General features: G+C 44.6%; 1 protein-coding gene across 1 annotated transcript; it reads right to left on the bottom strand.

Moving 5' to 3' along the window:
* Window positions 1–2,030: 2,030 nt before the first annotated feature.
* On the bottom strand, window positions 2,031–24,288 carry LOC115165730 (IGF-like family receptor 1). Its single transcript, XM_029719051.1, has 3 exons — window positions 24,125–24,288; window positions 21,990–22,066; window positions 2,031–2,424 (listed from the first exon to the last, which is right to left on the bottom strand). The coding sequence occupies exons 1-3, from the start codon at window positions 24,286–24,288 to the stop codon at window positions 2,078–2,080; spliced, it is 588 nt and encodes a 195-aa protein (XP_029574911.1). The 3' UTR covers window positions 2,031–2,077.
* Between the last annotated feature and the right edge of the window lie 119 nt (window positions 24,289–24,407).

Raw genomic sequence — 24,407 nt, 5'->3', positions numbered from 1 at the left:
TCAGACTTGGTCATTTGAAAATGTAATTAAACAAATTCTGATATGACATTTATATAACATGCCATGTATAAATACAGCAATATCATTGGTTGGTGATAATACATTTGACAATAGATGATAATGATTGTGTGAGGGCCAGGTTGGGAACTTAACACTTGTTCTGAGCACCTGGGATTTACTATGCCATGTGACACACGTCAAATCAGTTTCCTTGATCTGATTTCGTGTGAGGATGATGAACTAGACACTGATCTTTATAGGAAACCTATTGATCGTAACAGTTTGAGGGCTGTCACCCACTTCCCATTAAATACAGTTTGCCCTACAGCCAATTCTGTCGCATCAAAAACATGGCTGAGATGCAAAGAAAATTCAAGGGGAGAGGGTACAAAAATTGTCCGCCGTTGAGAAAATCCAAAACAAACATTTACACAGGGACACAAAGTCAATCTTAAATGAATAGTAGTTTGTTATTGTCAGCGAGCTGGAAAGGTTCCAACCAACTCATTGCACTATAGTACACACGTCTGTCAGGAAAAACTCTGCCAGGGCAGTCCCAACAGTTGTCTTATATACGGCTATACACAGACTAGTTACATTTACATGATTTAGCATAATTCATTCATCATTACCGTTTTGTTTCATCCATGTGACTGACCAATACTGTTTTATAACGTGACAGACCAACACCTCCCAAGGCTTCTTTCTCTAAGCTGAGACCTTGAAACTGAGATCTTTTGTTTGTTCTCAAAACACGGTCTGGGCTTACTGCCAAATTGCAGTTACTGATAGGTGTGACTTATGCAGTCAGCGACTTGCATGAACACAGACATTGGTTTAAAGAACAGCACATGTATAGGACACAGAAATTAGTTAAGAAAAGTACAAACATTAAAATGTCCCTTAATCTCTTTTAAGGCCAGTCTCGCAAAAAGAAGCATTCTTGCGTCCTCACTACCCGCTATTCAAAGTGCTCTGAACAAATTAAGGGAATCATTCACAAACATTGGCACATTCTAAGATCCGATGACGGTATCAGTAATGTGTTTTCAGACCCTCCCTTGGTCGTATTCTTGCGGGACAGAAATCTCAATTGGTAAACTGATTTACCCCTGCACAATGTCTATTTGCACCTCTACCGGATGGAAACTACAAATGTAACGGCTGTGCTCAATGCAATGTCACTTACAAATGTAGATCTTTTAAATACCTCCAAACAGGGAAACATCCCAATCAAAGGTGTTATGTATCTTAACTTGTCCTTGTGGTAAAAGGATGTGGGTAAAACCAAGAGTGAATTAAAAGTGCCAATCGTAGCACCATTAGGTGCAAAAACTCGACGTACCAGGTTGCGGCCCACTTTTTGGAAGTGAACCACTCGATTTCATCCCTACGTTATATCGGCATCGAACACATCACCCACCCTTATTATTAAAACGAGAGGCTGCCTGGATCTTTCATTTAAAGACCCTTGCTCCCCTCGGGCTCAACGTATACTTGATCTGAAGCCATTATTGTGATTATTGTGATTTTGCTATTCATTATAAATGTTTGTAGGCCTATGTAGCAAAATGTTATCTATGATTGTATGCTATCCATTCATGTTTTTTGTATGTTCTATTTATATCTGAAAATTAACCAATGATATCAAGCCACACACGGTCATGATTACAGACACCTGTGTGTGGCCTTTGACACTATATAAACTAGTGACCTGCAGTGTTTGTCGTTATACCCTGATGAAGACAGCTTGTTTGTCGAAACGTTGGATATTAGGTTATTACATTGTTGCATCTGAGCTCCTGGAGTGTGTGGCTCTCCTTTTTCAGGACACCGGGGTTAACATCCCTGCTTTAAGTAATAAGTGCCATGTTATCACAGTTAAATATCTTATGTGAACCCTAATGCAAAAGAGCAGTGTTTCCATTCACTGCCTTGGGACTTTGGGGTCCCCAAGGAAAGCATGCCTCCTACTGGCCCTCCTGTTATATCTCAGTGCCTTGGCAGGGGGGTAGAGACTTGCGGTTGTATCTGGATGGAGCCATCTTTTCAGGACCCAACACAAAACACACCCAGACTAGACAACCTTAAGCAAGGTGAGCTTGGTGAGCACCACCACTGCGTCGTTCCGGTCCATCTCTCTCAGCAGCCTGGCCAATTGTCCTACAGTCCAGTCTGGGTGCTTGGTGGTGACCCCCTCCAGCACGGCCCTCAGGGGGCTCTTGCTGTCCCTCAGGGAGTAGGTGTAGGTAATCCAGGTGGCGGGGAATGAGCAGCGAGATGCTAGGTGGCTGGTGTTTTTCACCCCAGGGCTCTCCGGGTCCAGCAGGATCACAAGCTCCTCTAGAACATCCAGGTTGTCCAGAACCGTCTGCAGCGGCGCCGACTGGAGGTCAGGACCTGGCGAGACAAGGGGAAATATCACTAAGGGTGAGTGACGCGTCTGTCACTTGTGTCAATCCAGAGCCAAATGTGTAAATCATGTATTAATGGGTCATTCCACGAAATGAGTCCCTTTTGGGTAGTGTAACTTGGTGGAGAAAAACCTGATTTCACCTCATTTTAACATTCTGTCATGAGCACACAGTCACCTTAATAAAAAACATGATTTCCCATCTCAAGAGGTTAAATAAAATAATTACAATATTAAGTGGCTAATAAAGTAATAGGGTTGACGATTTCATCTTAAATCAGCTATGAATCCCCTTTGTCAGGGGGAATGGAAGCTTATGTGTAACAGGGAGGGGCATTTGAATGCAAGCTCCACAATGTAAATTGTTGGATAACAGGGTGGACTTGTTATGCTCAACCCACTCAGTTTTCAACCTCAAAACACCAGAAAATGTACAAAAAGAGTAGAACCAGCTCACCTGCTTTTACACTGATTTGACTATTAGATGTTCATTGTTTCTTTTGAAACAATCATTTTAAAAGGAATAGTTTAGTCTTTTCAGTCTTCATTCATATGGAAGACCTGATTTATTTAATTATCCATGTGGTCTCTATTAAAGGGCACATCATTTAATATAACAGGCTTTTAACATTAAATACAGGGTCCAATTTCTACTTAAAATATGAAAGACACATAAGGGACCCATTTTGTGAAACCACCCAAATGTCATTGGAGATTTGTGCTGAAATTCGAATTGCACTCTAAAACTTCAAGCGCCTTTTAGCAACTTATGGAAGAGTAGCGATTTAGAGGTACTAGTAATACTAATAGAAGAATTATAGTTGACCGCATGTGTCCGAAAGTGATTGATGACCTATTTTATGTCACGTAGTTATGCCTATTTATGTACTTCCTGTCCGGATGTTCTCACGCTATCGAGTGAGTGCTTATTTAACCTGAGAGAGCAGCTGTTTTGGGTAAAGCATGCGTTTGCAGTAAAGTTGTCCTGGGGATTGATGTGTAGTGACCTTGTTGAACTTAAAGAAGATGTGAAACAACTGGGAAATTTGGGAATTTATGTAGTGAATGGGGAGGCCTGAGTTTGAACATGTGAAACAGTTGGGAATTTTTGTGGTGAACTTATGGAGCTGCTGTTTAGGGAGCTTGTGAAATGAAAAAGTATTTTCCGGGTAGGTCTGCCTGAGTATAAGTAACTGTTAGACTTGTCCTATTTGTTTGTGTGTGTGTGAGGCTTTCTTTTCTAAGACGTTAGAAAAGGGTCACCACCAAGCACCCAGACTGGACTGTAGGACAATTGGCCAGGCTGCTGAGAGAGATGGACCGGAACGACGCAGTGGTGGTGCTCACCAAGCTCACCTTGCTTAAGGTTGTCTAGTCTGGGTGTGTTTTGTGTTGGGTCCGGAAAAGATGTCTCTAAGACATTGTCTTTCCAACGATTCAAAATAATTCTACTTTTTAAATATATGTTCTTTATGATATAAAGGTTGAGTAAAAAAACAGAGGTGTATAGTTTAATTTTGCATAGTAACTTTTAGTAATATGTTTAAATGTTGGTAGTAACATTTTTTAAGAAATAAAGGGTTTCAAAATTTAATTTACCTTTAATGAAATATAAGGCTCTGTGTGTGTGCGCGTGCGGCAGGGCGTTAGGTTACAAGCAGAGAAACTTACTGAAAACATTATTTTCTAAGACAAATACATGTGGTTGTGTGTGTCTGTGTGCTTGTACCAGCGTTTTTTAAACCTGTCGAAACTCTGACCTTCCAAAAGATTTCTCAGCGTATCTATATGAAGGGTCAACAAATGTTTACAACCCTTACACCTCAGGAGACCACATAACAAATGTTTGAAAACAGTTGTTGTCCTGGGGGTGGCTGTCTCAGTCAATCACACCATCCTCTTTTTGAAAGGGTAATTGTACTCTTTAAGATGGGCTCTTTTGGGCAGAACATTTCCATAATGAATATTTACTCCCCCCGCCCACCCCCCTGATTTCCTCACTAAGGTATTTCTACACTTTTCAGAATTAAATTCAGACACTGCAGTGGTTGGAGGAGATTTTAATTGTTTGTTGAACCCCCTTATTGACAAGTTTCCCAGCGGTATAGCTTCACTCTCCTCAAGCTAGGTCACTTAAAGCTATTTGTGATCATCTGGGGTATGCTGATGTTTGGAGAACCTTTTATCCCTCTAACAGAGTTCCCTTTTTTCGCTGTGCCTCATGGATGTCAGACTAGAATAGAGTACTTTTTATGCCCAGGACGTCGCTGCAGTCTGTTTTATCCGCTAGGATAGGAAGCATAGTCATATCTGATCATCCGGAGGTGATCCTGGACATAAAACTCAACGGGGCATCCAATCTGTCAAGACATAGGAGGTTGAATACAACCGTTCTTAAAGACCATACATTTACATCATATTTTATTAGAGTTTAAAGCATTTTTCTCTAACTCTCAATCAACAGATAACCCCTCGCTCCTTTGAGAAATTTGAAGCATACGCCAGGGGTCTGATTATGTCATACACAGACATTTACATTTACATTTAAGTCATTTAGCAGACGCTCTTATCCAGAGCGACTTACAAATTGGTGCATTCACCTTATGATATCCAGTGGAACAACCACTTTACAATAGTGCATCTAAATCTTTTAGGGGGGGGGGGGTAGAAGGATTACTTTATCCTATCCCAGGTATTCCTTAAAGAGGTGGGGTTTCAGGTGTCTCCGGAAGGTGGTGATTGACTCCGCTGTCCTGGCGTCGTGAGGGAGCTTGTTCCACCATTGGGGTGCCAGAGCAGCGAACAGTTTTGACTGGGCTGAGCGGGAACTGTGCTTCCTCAGAGGTAGGGAGGCGAGCAGGCCAGAGGTGGATGAACGCAGTGCCCTTGTTTGGGTGTAGGGCCTGATCAGAGCCTGAAGGTACGGAGGTGCCGTTCCCCTCATAGCTCCGTAGGCAAGCACCATGGACTTGTAGCGGATGCGAGCTTCAACTGGAAGCCAGTGGAGAGAGCGGAGGAGCGGGGTGACGTGAGAGAACTTGGGAAGGTTGAACACCAGACGGGCTGCGGCGTTCTGGATGAGTTGTAGGGGTTTAATGGCACAGGCAGGGAGCCCAGCCAACAGCGAGTTGCAGTAATCCAGACGGGAGATGACAAGTGCCTGGACTAGGACCTGCGCCGCTTCCTGTGTGAGGCAGGGTCATACTCTGCGAATGTTGTAGAGCATGAACCTACAGGATCGGGTCACCGCCTTGATGTTAGTGGAGAACGACAGGGTGTTGTCCAGGGTCACGCCAAGGTTCTTAGCGCTCTGGGAGGAGGACACAAGGGAGTTGTCAACCGTGATGGTGAGATCATGGAACGGGCAGTCCTTCCCCGGGAGGAAGAGCAGCTCCGTCTTGCCGAGGTTCAGCTTGAGGTGGTGATCCGTCATCCACACTATATGTCTGCCAGACATGCAGAGATGCGATTCGCCACCTGGTTATCAGAAGGGGGAAAGGAGAAGATTAATTGTGTGTCGTCTGCATAGCAATGATAGGAGAGACCATGTGAGGATATGACAGAGCCAAGTGACTTGGTGTATAGTGAGAATAGGAGAGGGCCTAGAACAGAGCCCTGGGGGACACCAGTGGTGAGAGCACGTGGTGCGGAGACAGATTCTCGCCACGCCACCTGGTAGGAGCGACCTGTCAGGTAGGACGCAATCCAAGCGTGGGCCGCGCCGGAGATGCCCAGCTCGGAGAGGGTGGAGAGGAGGATCTGATGGTTCACAGTATCAAAGGCAGCAGATAGGTCTAGGAGGATGAGAGCAGAGGAGAGAGAGTTAGCTTTAGCAGTGCGGAGAGCCTCCGTGACACAGAGAAGAGCAGTCTCAGTTGAATGCCCAGTCTTGAAACCTGACTGATTAGGATCAAGAAGGTCATTCTGAGAGAGATGGCAGGAGAGCTGGCCAAGGACGGCACGTTCAAGAGTTTTGGAGAGAAAAGAAAGAAGGGATACTGGTCTGTAGTTGTTGACATCGGCGGGATCGAATGTAGGTTTTTTCAGAAGGGGTGCAACTCTCGCTCTCTTGAAGGCGGAAGGGACGTAGCCAGCGGTCAAGGATGAGTTGATGAGCGAGGTGAGGTAGGGGAGAAGGTCTCCGGAAATGGTCTGGAGAAGAGAGGAGGGGATAGGGTCAAGTGGGCAGGTTGTTGGGCGGCCGGCCGTCACAAGACGCGAGATTTCATCTGGAGAGAGAGGGGAGAAAGAGGTCAAAGCACAGGGTAGGGCAGTGTGAGCAGGACCAGCGGTGTTGTTTGACTTAGCAAACGAGGATCGGATGTCATCAACCTTCTTTTCAAAATGGTTGACGAAGTCATCCGCAGAGAGGGATGAGGGGGGGGAGGGGGAGGAGGATTCAGGAGGGAGGAGAAGGTAGCAAAGAGCTTCCTAGGGTTAGAGGCAGATGCTTGGAATTTAGAGTGGTAGAAAGTGGCTTTAGCAGCAGAGACAGAAGAGGAAAATGTAGAGAGGAGGGAGTGAAAGGATGTCAGGTCCGCAGGGAGGCGAGTTTTCCTCCATTTCCGCTCGGCTGCCCGGAGCCCTGTTCTGTGAGCTCGCAGTGAGTCGTCGAGCCACGGAGCAGGAGGGGAGGACCGAGCCGGCCTGGAGGATAGGGGACAGAGAAAATCAAAGGATGCAGAAAGGGAGGAGAGGAGGGTTGAGGAGGCAGAATCAGGAGATAGGTTGGAGAAGGTTTGAGCAGAGGGAAGAGATAATAGGATGGAAGAGGAGAGAGTAGCGGGGAGAGAGAGAGCGAAGGTTGGGACGGCGCAATACCATCCGAGTAGGGGCAGAGTGAGAAGTGTTGGATGAGAGCGAGAGGGAAAAGGATACAAGGTAGTGGTCGGAGACTTGGAGGGGAGTTGCAATGAGATTAGTGGAAGAACAGCATCTAGTAAAGATGAGGTCAAGCGTATTGCCTGCCTTGTTTTTTTATTTTTTATTTTATTTCACCTTTATTTAACCAGGTAGGCAAGTTGAGAACAAGTTCTCATTTACAATTGCGACCTGGCCAAGATAAAGCAAAGCAGTTCGACAACATACAACAACACAGAGTTACACATGGAGTAAACAACATACAGTCAATAATACAGTAGAAAAAAATAAGACTATATACAATGTGAGCAAATGATGTGAGATAAGGGAGGTAAAAGCAAAAAAATGCCATGGTGGCAAAGTAAATAAAGTATAGCAAGAAAAACACTGGAATGGTAGATTTGTAGTTTGAAGAAAGTTCAAAGTTCAAATATAAATAATATGGTGCAAAGGAGCAAAATAAATAAAATAAATAAATACAGTAGGGGAAGAGGTAGTAGTTTGGGCTAAATTATAGATGGGCTATGTACAGGTGCAGTGATCTGTGAGCTGCTCTGACAGCTGGTGCTTAAAGCTAGTGAGGGAGATAAGTGTTTCCAATTTCAGAGATTTTTGTAGTTCGTTCCAGTCGTTGGCAGCAGAGAACTGGAAGGAGAGACGACCAAAGGAGGAGGTGGCTTTAGGGGTGACCAGAGAGATATACCTGCTGGAGCGCGTGCTACAGGTGGGTGCTGCTATGGCGACCAGTGAGCGGAGATAAGGGGGGACTTTACCTAGCAGGGTCTTGTAGATGACCTGGAGCCAATGTGTTTGGCGACGATTATGAAGTGAAGGCCAGCCAACGAGAGCATACAGATCGCAGTGGTGGGTTGTATATGGGGCTTTGGTGACAAAACGGATGGCACTGTGATAGACTGCATCCAGCTTGTTGAGTAGGGTATTGGAGGCTATTTTGTAAATGACATCGCCGAAGTCGAGGATTGGTAGGATGGTCAGTTTTACGAGGGTATGTTTGGCAGCATGAGTGAAGGATGCTTTATTGCGAAATAGGAAGCCAATTCTAGATTTCACTTTGGATTGGAGATGATTGATGTGAGTCTGGAAGGAGAGTTTACAGTCTAACCAGACACCTAGGTATTTGTAGTTGTCCACAAATTCTAAGTTAGAACCGTCCAGAGAAGTTATGCTGGATGGGCGGGCAGGTGCAGGCAGCGATCGGTTGAAGAGCATGCATTTAGTTTTACTTGTGTTTAGGAGCAGTTGGAGGCCACGGAAGGAGAGTTGAATGGCATTGAAGCTCGTCTGGAGGGTTGTTAACACAGTGTCCAAAGAAGGGCCAGAAGTATACAGAATGGTGTCGTCTGCGTAGAGGTGGATCAGAGATTCACCAGCAGCAAGAGCGACATCATTTATGTATACAGAGAAAAAAGTTGGCCCAAGAATTGAACCCTGTGGTACCCCCATAGAGACTGCCAGAGGTCCAGACAGTAGGCCCTCCGATTTGACACACTGAACTCTGTCAGAGAAGTAGTTGGTGAACCAGGCGACGCAATCGTTTGAGAAACCAAGGCTACTATGTCTGCCGATGAGGATGTGGTGATTAACAGAGTCAAAAGCTTTGGCCAGGTCAATGAATACGGCAGCACAGTATTGTTTCTTATCGATGGCGGTTACGATGTCGTTTAGGACCTTGAGCGTGGCTGAGGTGCACCCATGACCAGCTCTGAAACCAGATTGCATAGCGGAGAGGGTGCGGTGGGATTCGAAATAGTCGGTAATCTGTTTGTTGACTTGGCTTTCGAAGACCTTAGAAAGGCAGGGTAGGATGGATATAGGTCTGTAGCAATTTGGGTCAAGAGTGTCACCTCCTTTGAAGAGGGGGATGACAGCAGCTGCTTTCCAATCTATGGGAATCTCAGACAACACGAAAGAGAGGTTGAACAGGCTAGTAATAGGGGTTGCAATAATTTCGGCAGATAATTTTAGAAAGAAAGGGTCCAGATTGTCAAGCCCAGCTGATTTGTAGGGGTCCAGATTTGCAGCTCTTTCAGAACATCAGCTGAATGGATTTGGGAGAAGGAGAAATGGGGGAGGTTTGGGCGAGCAGCTGTGGGGGGTGCAGTGCTGTTGAATGCAGTAGGGGTAGTTAGGTGGAAAGCATGGCCAGCCGTAGAAAAATGCTTATTGAAATTCTCAATAATAGTGGGCTTATCGGTGGTGACAGAGTTTCCTATCCTCAGTGCAGTGGGCAGTTGGGAGGAGGTGTTCTTATTCTCCATGGACTTTACAATGTCCCAGAACTTTTTAGAGTTGGAGTTGCACGAAGCAAATTTTTGTTTGAAAAAGCTAGCCTTGGCGTTTCTAACTGCCTGTGTGTATTGGTTTCTAACTTCCCTAAAAAGTTGCATATCGCGGGGGCAGTTCGATGCTAATGCAGAACGCCACAGGATATTTTTGTGTTGGTTAAGGGCAGTCAGGTCTGGGGAGAACCAAGGGCTATATCTGTTCCTGGTTCTAAATTTCTTGAAAGGGGCATGCTTATTTAAGATGGAGAGGAAGGCATTTTTAAAATATGACCAGGCATCCTCTACTGACGGGATGAGGTCAATATCCTTCCAGGATACCAGGGCCAGGTCGATTAGAAAGGCTTGCTCGTTGAAATGTTTCAGGGAGCATTTGACAGTGATGAGTGGAGGTCGTTTGACCGCTGACCCATTACGGGTGCAGGCAATGAGGCAGTGATCGCTGAGATCTTGGTTGAAAACAGCAGAGGTGTAATTAGAGGGCACATTGGTTAGGATGATATCTATAAGGGTGCCAGAGTTTGCGGCTTTGGGGTTGTACCTGGTGGGTTCATTAATAATTTGTGTGAGATTGAGGGCATCAAGCTTGGATTGTAGAATGGCTGGGGTGTTAAGCATGTCCCAGTTTAGGTCGCCTAGTAGCACGAGCTCTGAAGATAGATGGGGGGCAATCAGTTCACATATGGTGTCCAGAGCACAGCTAGGGGCCGAGGGGGATCTATAGCAGGCGGCAACGGTGAGAGACTTGTTTTTGGAGAGATGGATTTTTAGAAGTAGAAGTTCAAATTGTTTGGGTACAGACCTGGATAGCAGGACAGAACTCTGCAGGCTATCTCTGCAGTAGATTGCAACACCGCCCCCTTTGGTCGTTCTATCTTGTCTGAAAACGTTGTAGTTAGGGATGATGATTTCACAGTTTTTGGTGGACTTCCTAAGCCAAGATTCAGACACAGCTAGGACATCCGGGTTGGCAGAGTGTGCTAAAGCAGTGAATAAAACAAACTTAGGGAGGAGGCTTCTAATGTTAACATGCATGAAACCAAGGCTATTACGGTTACAGAAGTCATCAAAAGAGAGCGCCTGGGGAGTAGGAGTGGAGCCAGGCACTGCAGGGCCTGGATTCACCTCTACATCCCCAGAGGAGCAGAGAAGAATAAGTATGAGGGTACGGCTAAAAGCTATAAGAATTGGTCATCTGTGACGTCCAGAATAGAGAGAAAAAGGAGCAGGTTTCTGGGGGCGATAAAATAGCTTCAAGGTATAATGTACAGACAAAGGTATGGTGGGATGTGAGTACAGAGGAGGTAAACCTAGGCATTTAGTGATTATGAGAGAGATATTGTCTCTAGAAACATCATTGAAACCAGAAGATGTCATAGCATGTGTGGGTGGAGGAACTGAGAGGTTGGATAAGGTATAATGAGCAGGGCTAGAGGCTCTACAGTGAAATAAGCCAATAAACACTAACCAGAACAGCAATGGACAAGGCATATTGACATTAAGGAGAGGCATGCTTAGCCGAGTGATCAGAGGGTCCAGTGAGATTCAGACAGCTAGCCGGGCCATAGGTAGCAAGCTGGTGGAAGATGGGAGGGAGGTCTGTTTTTAGCCACCTCGTGCATTTCCGTCTGTGGGTTAGTGGGGTTCCGTGTGGAAGGGGGGACCTGTCCAAGTTGGCAAAATAGTTAGTTATAGTGGCCCAAGAAAAGTGTCCGATAGACCTATTCAGATCGCAGCCGAAAAGACAGCTAACGATTAGCCGGCCGCAGATGGGCGATCAGGTTACGTCGCGACGGAGGGGCCAGTTGGATAACTCCCTCGGGCAGATAACGTCGGTGGTCCAGTCGTGAAGACCCGATGGGGCTCCGCATCGGCAGTAAAACGGGTCAGGATAGGTGAGTTGTAGCCCAGGAGACACTTCAGCTGGCTAGCTCAGGAACAGCCCACGAGTGGCTGACGGAACTCCTCAGCTGGCTAGCTGGCCAGCTCCGCAATAATGTGTGTTAATTCCGTGACCGACGTTGCCAATAGTCACTCAGGTAGCAGCTAGTTAGCTGCAAGATCCAGGTGTAAATGTCCAGAGCCTGCGGTAGAAATCGGGGAAAGGAGAGAGAATAGGTCCGATATGCTCTGGTCTGAGTCGCGCTGTAGAAAAACTGGCGATAGCTTTTCGAGCTAATGGACAGCTGAGGACGGCTAACCGTGGCTAGCTGAACTTCAACGTTAGCCAGTGAAAATGGCTAACCTCTGGCTAGCTTCTGTTGTGGAATTCAGATGAGGTAAATAATACTTTTTTTTGTTTGTTTTTTTTAAATTGGTGAGGCGGGTTGCAGGAGAGTGCTTTGAGGTTGAGTATTTGAATAAAAAAATGTAAAAAGATAAGTGAAGAAAAAAATATGAGTGTGAGTAGGGGGGGAAGGTGAGAGGGTGAGGTCAAAAGAGGAGAGGAGAGGAGTGGAAAGAAGGAGGCAGAGAGGAATGAGTCAAAGGTAGACGTGGGGAGGTTAAAGTCACCCAGAACTGTGAGAGGTGAGCCATCCTCAGGAAAGGAAGAGGCACAGACACGAAGAGGCGGAAAAAGAGTGAAAAGCAAAAAATGTTATAAGGTGAATTAGGAACTAAAGAGAAAGACTACATTAACTCCTGCCCTATTAAAGGAAATATCAGTCCTTAGATCAACGTTGGACTCTCCTAACACAGGACGCTGAAAAGAAAATTAGATTTGTCAGGCAAAAGCTTTATGAACATGGAGATATCAAATCAAATAAAATAAAATGTATTCATATAGCCCTTCGTACATCAGCTGAAATCTCAAAGTGCTGTACAGAAACCCAGCCTAAAACCCCAAACAGCAAGCAATGCATGTGAAAGAAGCACGGTGGCTGGGAAAAACTCCCTAGGAAAAACTCCTGAGAAAGGCCAAAAACCTAGGAAGAAACCTAGAGAGGAACCAGGCTATGAGGGGTGGCCAGTCCTCTTCTGGCTGTGCCGGGTGGATATTATAACAGAACATGGTCAAGATGTTAAAATGTTCGTAAATGACCAGCATGGTCAAATAATAATAATCATAGTAGTTGTCGAGGGTGCAACAAGCACGTCCGGTGAACAGGTCAGGGTTCCGTAGCCGCAGGCAGAACAGTTGAAACTGGAGCAGCAGCACGGCCAGGTGGACAGGGGACAGCAAGGAGTCATCATGCCAGGTAGTCCTGAGGCATGGTCCTAGGGCTCAGGTCCTCCGAGAGAAAGAAAGAAAGAGAGAAAGAGAGAATTAGAGAGAGCATATTTACATTCACACAGGACACCGGATAAGACAAGAGAATACTCCAGATGTAACAGACTGACCCTAGCCCCCCGACACATAAACTACTGCAGCATAAATACTGGAGGCTGAGACAGGAGGGATCAGAAGACACTGTGGCCCCATCCGATGATACCCCCGGACAGGGCCAAACAGGCAGGATATAACCCCACCCACTATGCCAAAGCACAGCCCCCACACCACTAGAGGGATATCTACAACCACCAACTTACTGTCCGAAGACAAGGCCGAGTATAGCCCACAAAGAACTCCGCCACGGCACAACCCAAGGGGGGGGCGCCAACCCAGACAGGAAGACCACGTCAGTGGCTCAACCTACTCAAGTGACGCACCCCTCCCATGGATGGCATGGAAGAACACCAGTAAGTCAGTGACTCAGCCCCTGTAAAAGGGTTAGAGGCAGAGAATCCCAGTGGGAAGAGGGTGAGACAGCAAGGGTGGTTCGTTGCTCCAGCCTTTCCGTTCACCTTCACACTCCTGGGCCAGACTATACTTAATCAAAGGACCTACTGAAGAGATAAGTCTTCAGTAAAGACTTAAAGGTTGAGACTGAGTCTGCGTCTCTCACATGGGTAGGCAGACCATTCCATAAAAATGGAGCTCTATAGGAGAAAGCCCTACCTCCAGCCGTTTGCTTAGAAATTCTAGGGACAATTAGGAGGCCTGCGTCTTGTGACCGTAGCGTACGTGTAGGTATGTACGGCAGGACCAAATCGGAAAGATAGGTAGGAGCAAGCCCATGTAATGCTTTGTAGGTTAGCAGTAAAACCTTGAAATCAGCCCTTGCCTTAACAGGAAGCCAGTGTAGGGAGGCTAGCACTGGAGTAATATGATCAAACTTTTTGGTTCTAGTCAGGATTCTAGCAGCCGTATTTAGCACTAACTGAAGTTTGTTTAGTGCTTTATCCGGGTAGCCGGAAAGTAGAGCATTGCAGTAGTCGAGCCTAGAAGTAACAAAAGCATGGATTAATTTTTCTGCGTCATTTTTGGACAGAAAGTTTCTGATTTTTGCAATGTTACGTAGGTGGAAAAAAGCTGTCCTTGAAGCAGTCTTGATATGTTCTTCAAAAGAGAGATCAGGGTCCAGAGTAACGCCGAGGTCCTTCACAGTTTTATTTGAGACGACTGTACAACCATCCAGATTAATTGTCAGATTCAACAGAAGATCTCTTTGTTTCTTGGGACCTAGGACAAGCATCTCTGTTTTGTCCGAGTTTAAAAGTAGAAAATTTGCAGCCATCCACTTCCTTATGTCTGAAACACAGGCTTCTAGCGAGGGCAATTTTGGGGCTTCACCATGTTTCATTGAAATGTACAGCTGTGTGTCGTCCGCATAGCAGTGAAATTTAACATGATGTTTTCGAATGACATCCCCAAGAGGTAAAATATATAGTGAAAACAATAGTGGTCCTAGAACGGAACCTTGAGGAACACCGAAATTTACAATTGATTTGTCAGAGGATGAACCATTCACAGAGACAAACTGATATCTTTCCGACAGATAAGATCTAAACCAGGCCAGAACTTGTCCATGTAGACCAATTTGGGTTTCCAATCTCTCCAAAAGAATGTGGTGATCGATGGTATCAAAAGCGGCACTAAGATCTAGGAGCATGAGGACAGATGCAGAGCCTCGGTCTGACGTCATTAAAAGGTCATTTACCACCTTCACAAGTGCAGTCTCAGTGCTATGATGGGGTCTAAAACCAGACTGAAGCGTTTCGTATACATTGTTTGTCTTCAGGAAGGCAGTGAGTTGCTGCGCAACAACTTTTTCTAAAATTTTTGAGAGGAATGGAAGATTCGATATAGGCCGATAGTTTTTTATAATTTCTGGGTCAAGATTTGGCTTTTTCAAGAGAGGCTTTATTACTGCCACTTTTAGTGAGCTTGGTACATATCCGGTGGATAGAGAGCCGTTTATTATGTTCAACATAGGAGGGCCAAGCACAGGAAGCAGCTCTTTCAGTAGTTTAGTTGGAATAGGGTCCAGTATGCAGCTTGAGGGTTTGGAGGCCATGATTATTTTCATCATTATGTCAAGAGATATAGTACTAAAACACTTTAGTATCTCCCTTGATCCTAGGTCCTGGCAGAGTTGTGCAGACTCAGGACAATGGAGCCCTGGAGGAATACCCAGATTTAAAGAGGAGTCCGTAATTTGCTTTCTAATGATCATGATCTTTTCCTCAAAGAAGTTCATTAATTTATTACTGCTGAAGTGAAAGCCATCCTCCATTTGCGAATGCTGCTTTTTAGTTAGCTTTGCGACAGTGTCAAAAAGAAATTTCGGATTGTTCTTATTTTCCTCAATTAAGTTGGAAAAAATAGGATGATCGTGCAGCAGTGAGGGCTCTTCGATACTGCACGGTACTGTCTTTCCAAGCTAGTCGGAAGACTTCCAGTTTAGTGTGGCGCCATTTCCGTTCCAATTTTCTGGAAGCTTGCTTCAGAGCTCGTGTATTTTCTGTATACCAGGGAGCTAGTTTCTTATGACAGATGTTTTTAATTTTTAGGGGTGCAACTGCATCTAGGGTATTGCGCAAGGTTAAATTGAGTTCCTCGGTTAGGTGGTTAACTGATTCTTGTCCTCTGACGTCCTTGGGTAGGCAGAGGGAGTCTGGAAGGGCATCAAGGAATCTTTGGGTTGTCTGAGAATTTATAGCACGACTTTTAATCTTCCTTGGTTGGGGTCTGAGCAGATTATTTGTTGCAATTGTAAACGCAATAAAATGGTGGTCCGATAATCCAGGATTATGAGGAAAAACATTAAGATCCACAACATTTATTCCATGGGACAAAACTAGGTCCAGAGTATGACTGTGGCAGTGAGTAGGTCCAGAGACATGTTGGACAAAACCCACTGAGTCGATGATGGCTCCGAAAGCCTTTTGGAGTGGGTCTGTGGACTTTTCCATGTGAATGTTAAAGTCACCAAAAATTAGAATATTATCTGCTATGACTACAAGATCCGATAGGAATTCAGGGAACTCAGTAAGGAACACTGCATATGGCCCAGGAGGCCTGTAAACAGTAGCTATAAAAAGTGATTGAGTAGGCTGCATAGATTTCATGACTAGAAGCTCAAAAGACGAAAACGTCATTGTTTTTTTTTTTGTAAATTGAAATTTGCTATCGTAAATGTTAGCAACACCTCCGCCTTTGCCGGATGCACGGGGGGTATGGTCACTAGTGTAACCAGGGGGTGAGGCCTCATTTAGCACAGTAAATTCATCAGGCTTAAGCCATGTTTCAGTCAGGCCAATCACATCAAGATTATGATCAGTGATTAGTTCATTGACTATAACTGCCTTGGAAGTGAGGGATCTAACATTAAGTAACCCAATTTTGAGATGTGAAGTATCACAATCTCTTTCAATAATGGCAGGAATGGAGGAGGTCTTTATACTAGTAAGATTACTGAAGCGAACACCGCCATTTTTAATTTTGCCCAACCTAGATCGAGGCACAGACACGGTCTCAATGGGGAAAGCTGAGCTGACTACGCTAACTGTGCTAGTGGCAGACTCCACTAAGCTGGCAGGCTGGCTAACAGCCTGTTGCCTGGCCTGCACCCTATTTCAATGTGGAGCTAGAGGAGTTAGAGCCCTGTCTATGTTCGTAGATAAGATGAGAGCACCCCTCCAGCTAGGATGGAGTCCGTCACTCCTCAGCAGGCCAGGCTTGGTCCTGTTTGTGGGTGAATCCCAGAAAGAGGGCCAGTTATCTACAAATTCTATCTTTTGGGAGGGGCAGAAAACAGTTTTCATCCAGCGATTGAGTTGTGAGACTCTGCTGTAGATACACCAGGAAAGTACTTGGCTTACTTAGCTAAAAAGAGAGCAGACTCGCAGTCAATTGCTACTATTACTGATTCTGATGGCAATCATTTATATGAAAATAAATTGATAAATTACTCTTAAGAAATTTTATGCAAATCTTTATGCCTCAGAACTGACAAATGACGCACCCAAATGAATGGAGGACTTATTTCTAAGATTGTTCTTCGGAGATATTAGGGAGCTCAGAGGTCTCTCCTTAATGCCCCTATTACTGAGGAAGAGATGATGTTCGCAATTAAGAATCTGCAAAATGGTAGGGCCCCAGGACCTGACTGGTTTTGTGGTGAGTTCCATGGCCTGGTCCTTGAGCAATTGCTTTATATGTTTAACCACTCATTTTCAAAAGACCACCTCCCTCAAACTCTAAGACAAGCCAACATATCTCTTATTCTCAAAAAGGGAACAATGCCCAGAGTCTTGTTCCTTGTACAGACCCATTTCCCTTCTGAATGTGGATAGAAAATTGCTTTCTAAAATTATAGCCACAAGATTAGAGGACTCACTGCCACAAATTGTGAAAGGAGACCCAACTGGCTTCATTAAGGGCCGTAAGTCATGTAACAATGTCAGGCGAGTTCTTAATGTAATTCAAGCCTACCAATGAAGTACTATGGATGGCCTTGTGCTCTCACTAGATGCTGGGTAAGCATTTGATTGTGTGGAGTGGTCTTACCTATTCTTTGCTCTGACTAAATTTGGCCTAGAAGACAACTTTATAAAATGGGTGAAAGTTTTATATGATGATCCTCAGGCTGCTGTCCTTACTAATAGGCTAAGGTCAAATAGCTTCTCTATACATAGAGGTACCAGACGGGGATGTCCTTTGTCCCCCCTCCTATTTGCACTTGTTATGGAACCACTGGCCGAGGCCATCAGGGTAACGCCTGCTATACAGGGGCTGCTCATTGGTGATGTTCACCATAAAATAAGCTTTACGCTGATGATGTCCTGATATTCATCTCTAGTCCCGAGACTTCAATTACATCTCTTTTTAATATTATTGAATTATTCAGCGAATTCTCAGGCTACAAGATTAACTTAACTAAATCAGAGGCTATGCCACTTGGTAACCTTCATTCTGTACCTAATACTTCCCCCCTTTCCTTTTAAATTGTCTCCCTCAGGTTTATGTATGTGGGTATTTTTGTAACTCCTAAATTCCTGCAAATGTACAAAGCCAATTTTGTTCCCTTGTTTGATACAATAAGACAGGATCTGGAGCGCTGACACTCTCTTCCAATTTCATGGTTGGGTAGAATATCCCTCTTGACAAGGAACATTTTACCTAGACTACTTTACCCAATCTAAATGATCCCAGTATTACTCTCCAATAAGGTAATAAAGGATGTAAATGGATGGTATAATAGTTCCTTTTATATGGAGTAAATGCAAGCCAAGACTTAAGATGGCAATATTGCAGCTGCCAAGTTCTATGGGTGGCTTGGATCTGCCTAACATTAGGTTCTACCAATGGTGTGCCCACCTATGTTATATTTCTGACTCGATCACAAATGATGACTCCTCTATTTGGTTAGACATTGAGACTTCTTTTTCAAAATGCCCCTTACAGGATCTTTTATTTTTCAGAAGTTTCAAGTCTGTAAAAGATCACTGCAATAATCCCATTACACTTAACACACAAAGTATGGAGGTCAGTTCAACGTTTCCTGGGAAGGTCCAAACTAACCTCTGCTCTTACCCCAATTCTTAACAACCCAGATTTTGGTCCAGGATTGCTGGATGCTGGCTTTAACCTTTGGCTTAATGAGGGCATAGGCAGACTAAATTATTTATTTGCTGATAAGAATTTATAGTCATTTGAGCAAATGGTTGAGAAATACTGACTCCCAAAGCAGGACTTTTTCCACTTTCTACAAGTAAGAAATATTTTGAAGAGCACCACCTTAATTGGCAACCCTGATGTGTCTGTCATTGAAGGAAAGCTTTTTTTCCCCCACAAACGAAAATGTCTAAGTTTTGTTTTAAGATGCTGTAAGATCCTTTTCTGCTGTTGACACACAGAGGGTGAAAGAATTGTCTTACTATTGACGAACAGATGTGGGAGGACATTTGGAGATATGCAAAAACAATATCTATATGTAATCGTACTAGAGCTATTAAGAATAATACACAGATTGCATATATCCCCAAATCGCAGACATGCCTTCATCCCCACTTCCTCTTCTCGTCGGTGTCTTAAATGTAAAACTGATACAGGCACCCTAACACATTGTTTATGGTCATGTACCAAAATACTAAGGTGCTGTTCTGGTGTTCTGCAAGAATTTGAAAAGATCCCAGTGGTCGATCTAGAATTGGACCCAGTTTCTTTACTGTTAGGTCACCCTAGCAGACATGTTACTTCTGTGGGTAAGAGGAGGCTTTACAACATCCTTACTTTCACAGCAAGGAAAAACATCCTCTTACAGTGGATTAGTGATGATTCCTTTTATCAAAGATTGGCATAAGATACTATTTGAATGGGTGCCACTGGAATATCTGACATGTACATTGCATTCTAAAAAGTATGGGAACCTTACCTAAATTATCTAGAACCTGAGGTATCAGATATTGTGCTGCAAGGATTCTCTTAGAATGGTGGTGATCTATTTATTTCAGACATTGTATGTTCCATGTGTTGAACCTAACTTCTTGGTTTAAACTGAGCTTTTGTGTTTAATTTGTATGTTTTAAAATGTATGTATTGAGAGACGCAATGATGGGGATGAAGTGAGAGAAGCGCCGAGTGGGGAGAGGAAGACTGTATGCAGGAACGTGTGAGTGCTGTTTTTTGCTTTGTCTTTGTATGTCTTAATATGGGTGAAAATGGGGAAATTCTAATAAATGCTGTTACAAAAAAAGATGGGCCCTTTACTTATGACTTAAACAGATCCCCCCCCCCCTTAATAATAACCTATTACTTCAGTGGACTAAATCATGGGCACACAGTGTTTCTTGGTAGTCTTAAACAAATCTACAGTGAAACAAAAGTGTACACCTCACACACATGGTTATGGACTTAAAAAAGAAAACACCAGTAACATGTCAGATATAGTTTAAATGTTTACATTTTTGAGTTTGCAACCCAATATTCCACTTTAAATACATCACAGAAGACTGAAATGTAACAAAATGCCTATTGAGCTGTACACTGAGATGCTCAGTTGGTCAATATTCCCCTCGAGTGATTCCCCAACATCTTGTTAACATGTGCCCCAAAAATGGAGCAGATATCTTATACCAATCATTCTTTATAGACATGTGTCTTTAACAAGGCCTAGGAGGCCCCTATAGTGTCCACAAATCTCTCCAAAATGTCAAATGTTTTAAGCATCTTTATTTTCATGCTTATAACTTGTCAAAGTATTTATGACCACGTTAAGAGACCACTGCAAAATTATTAGTTTCTCTGGTTTTACTTTTTATAGGTATGTGTTTGGGTAACATGAACATTTTTGCTTTATTCTATAAACTGCTCTCCACCAGTCTTACACACTGCTGTTGGGTGACTTTATGCCACTCCTGGCGCAAAATTTCAAGCAGCTCGGCTTTGTTTGTTGGCTTGTGACCATCCATCTTCCTCTTGATCACATTCCAGAGGTTTTCAATGGGGTTCAGGTCTGGAGATTGGGCTGGCCATGACAGGGTCTTGATCTGGTGGTCTGACTGTGTGGCATGGAGCATTGTCCTGCTGGAAAAAACAATCCTCAGAGTTGGGGGACATTGTCAGAGCAGAAGGAAGTAAGTTTTCTTCCAGGACAACCTTGTACATGGCTTGATTCATGCGTCCTCACAAAGACAAATATACCCGTTTCCAGCCTTGTTGAAGCACCCCCAGATCATCACTGATCCTCCACCAAATTTCACAGTGGGTGCGAGACCTGAAGAGGCCTACAAGCCAGTGTCTCGCACCCACTGAAATTTGGTGGAGGATTGGTTGGAACAACAGTTGGCACAACGTTGACACCCCTTGGTTCTCATCAACTGCACTGAGGCACTCGTCACTGTCTGAGTGATGGCTACAGTCTGAGCACTGAGACTGCTGCACAGCTTGAACAGTACTGGAAGCATGTGTCTGTGCCTCAGTGATCTTAGTTGCACAGTGAGCTGCTGATTTCAATTGGGAAACAGTTTTTGTTAGTCAGATCATCTTCAAGGAGAAGCCTCTCCACACAGTGAGCTTGAGGTTATTTCAATAAACTGGTGCCTGATCATTTAATCTCTGAAATAAACCAACTGACATGATTGCCCTAGCCCTTTAAGATCACTGACGTATTTGTGTCTCTGACTCACCCACATGCTGTGTGCGGTGCCGAAAATGCAGTCTCTTCAGAAGCACACTCTTCGCGAAATGTCCATCAAAGTTCAACAGCTGCATCATATGTGTGTGCTTTCCCGAGCGCATCTTCCAAACGCAGGCCCTCGGCACCGAAACAGTGGAGAAGAATGGCCCTTTTCCTCTCAGGGATAACCACATCCAGAACGGTAGTTACCATGTACACCTCAAATGACAACTTACATCTGTCCCATGGGATTGTTGGTTTGCCCGCGTGAGGAAATAACTGCTCCAGTGGAGGTAAGGATATTGTAGAAAAACTTCTAGGCATCCTCGTTCACCAAACTAATAGGTTCGGGAAAAATGAAATGCAAAACATTATTGAATTCAAACGATCTGTTTACAGGTCCACAACAATTTGCAATTGTATTTGTATTTCAGAAACGTCAGATACTGCAAAATTAAACATTCTGCCAACACCTATGAAGACATTTGATCAAGTGCCTAATTCCAAAACTTCCAAAGTTTACAGCAGTAAGGGCATTGTCACCAAAAAGTTGAATGATTGTCGTTTTTCAGGCCAAGTTTTAATACTAGTTGAGGCCCACAGTTTCAGGACGGGTCTGATTTATAACTGGAAACATGCGTGTATATGGCGTGCGCTAAATTAAATCTCAATAGTTTTGTACTGTAGGTTACCCTTTGGGGCTGTTTTCTGGCATTTCTCGCACTGCCGGCAGTAATCCTGGACTGCCCTCTTCACTCCGGGCCAGAAGAACCGAGCCCGGATCCGATCATTGGTTTTCTCCACTCCTAGGTGTGCTCCAAGCAAATGTGAGTGGGCTAGGTATAGAACTTTTGAGATGTAATATTTGGGCACTAAGAGTTGTTCTACCACTTTGTCTCCCAGTGCCGAACTATCCCGGTGAAGTTCCCTTTCCTTCCTCCACAAAGTGAAACTCTGAAAACATTTCACCTGGGGAGTTCTCCTCCTCAGGGTTCTCTTCACCTCGGTCGGTGCCGAGGAGCGATTGGCTGGGGCCTCCACAGAGTCTGAGGTGGGCGGGGAAGCGGCGGCACAGACTGGTATGATGGTTCTTTGTCAAACTGTTCTCTTCCCCAAAGCTCTTCTCCTAGGGGCTGTGGCACCTCTGCTCCAGAATCTCTGGAAAATAGGGCACTCCTGGCCCAGTAGGACATCTACTGGCACTTTCTCTACTACCCCAGCTACAATCACAAAACTACCTTGAGGGGTTTGCACTTCCACGCGGCAGGTGGGGAAACTTATCGTATCTCCCAGTGTGGTCTCACCGGGGCGTGGCCATTGTCATGACTGTCCTGATCAGGTCAGGTTACAGGAGACCACAATCCTACAGGGTATCTCTCAACCCCCAACAGAGGAGGAGAGATCTAGGGGTCTGAAGATGTGGGGGTTTTATGACCCCTCACGCCCATGATAGTCTTAGGCCACAGATAAATTCCTTTGTCCTCACTATGGAGAACTGGCCTCAGAACATTAAACATCCAATAAAGGGAATTTGAAACAATGGTTTCCGTCAGCCACAATGGTGTTCATGACGATAGATGGAATATGAAAATGTATCTAATTTTTGTGTTGTTATTAAAGGTTAATACATGACGTTATTATGAAAACATTGTACCTTTAAAAGTTTTCCCAGTATATGTCTGATGTTTATACATTGTACGTTGTGTGGAAAATATCCAAATGAAAGATGTTTTGGTAAGGATGAAATGTGAAGTTGGTGTCTAAAATTGGATTTGAGTAAAATCTAGGCCTTGCTCTTAACTTGGTACGCCCAGAGAACTGCCCTAAAGGCGGTTACGCCCACTTCTGACCCGAGGGTATAAGACAGATGGAGAATTAACATCGGACTACTGACCCCAGGCTGCAGCCACGGTCTGAATGGTCAACGAACCCCAAAACGCAACACAAAGTTTGAAGACAAAGAAATATTTTTCTACCCAAGCTACGGATGAGTAGCTGTGTCTAAGCGGGTGAATTCAAGCCGAACCACCTAGCCTCCACTCTTCATCGAATCGTGGTATCTACGCTGTCTCATTCCTACGCTGTGAGCTCTGAGCTACAGAGCTGTCTGTTCTCAGAGCCCCCTTTCAAAGCAAGGACGAGGAATCAGACCACTAAGCCAAAAGGGACACTGACATTGTGAGGACAACCAGAGAGTTGCGACGGAGCAGTGCGTCCTTGAGAAGCCTAAACGGCCCACGCGGAGCTTCCCATCTGAGACCTCCAACACGTAATTACATCATTAGATTCTGACCCATAAGAGCGGCAGTTCGGGGCAAGGCTAGGGTTAAAATAAGCATAGCTGACAAATGAACCCAAATGTATATTTCTCTCGTGTACTTTCTTTGTTTCTTTCTCTTTTAAATCCCCATTTTGGGTAACGCGCCATAGTGTGTTGGCCCCTTATACTAAGTCCTAATCAATAGCCTAGACTGTGTTTTGTGTATGTGTATCTTTTCATCATTTTAGCTTGCTAGTAAATAATCAACTAAGATTGGTGTGGTAAACTCATTGGTGTAGCCCGGGTTCGTGCAGATTCCCGGATTATGCGACGTTCAGAAATGAGACGAGGAGATTGATTAATTTAGCGACTGTTGTAAAACTGATATTCTGATATTCTTTGAGTTAATTTGGGAAATAGAAACTCAAACTAATTTTCCCATGGTGCCCCAGGTTAATGAGTTAATAATTACTTGACTCATTTAATCACGCAATTATAAACAGTTAATCATTCGATGAGCAACAGTCATCACATTAACTAATACAACGTCACGACACCATTATAGGCCCAGGAAGGAAACCGTTGGGCCCGGGTTGGTAGGTTGTGCCCATAATGGGCCAAGATGCACGTTTTCAGAGCTGCATAGTTGTTGATGTCCGCCAGTGCCAAGTCTCTACAGTCCTCTGGGCCAGCCCAGTCCTCCTTGGGCCATCACTCTCTCTGTGGTGTGCTCAAATACCTCTAGATACACTTCAATGTCCTCTCCAGCAGTTAGCTTGGTGAGGACCGTGCCTGGTTCTGTCATTCGGTCCGGCTGGACCATGGCTTGGCTAAGCTGTGTTACGGCCTCCTGAAGTACAATGAGGCTGCGTGCTGCCCGGGAATAGGTCCTCTTCTCCGGTTCTTCAGGTGGAGCTCTCCACCTGTCTGCCCAACTGCCTGAGGAGACCAGATCTCCCGGCCCAAGAAGAGAGCAGAGACGCTGCTCTTCAGCCGCACTTGCGTCATCGCCAACCGTGATGACCAGCTGTGTCTGATGTTCCGACAGGGTAACCTGAGGGAGAGCCACATGGCCATGAACAGTTGAGGAAGCAGCCGTTTGAGATCATTGTCCTCCTGGAGTGATT

The sequence above is a fragment of the Salmo trutta genome, chromosome 3, assembly GCF_901001165.1.
Source record: "Salmo trutta chromosome 3, fSalTru1.1, whole genome shotgun sequence".
NCBI lineage: Eukaryota > Metazoa > Chordata > Actinopteri > Salmoniformes > Salmonidae > Salmo > Salmo trutta.
The sequence above is the reverse complement of the archived record's forward strand: the minus strand, read 5'-3'. Positions and strand labels throughout refer to the sequence as shown.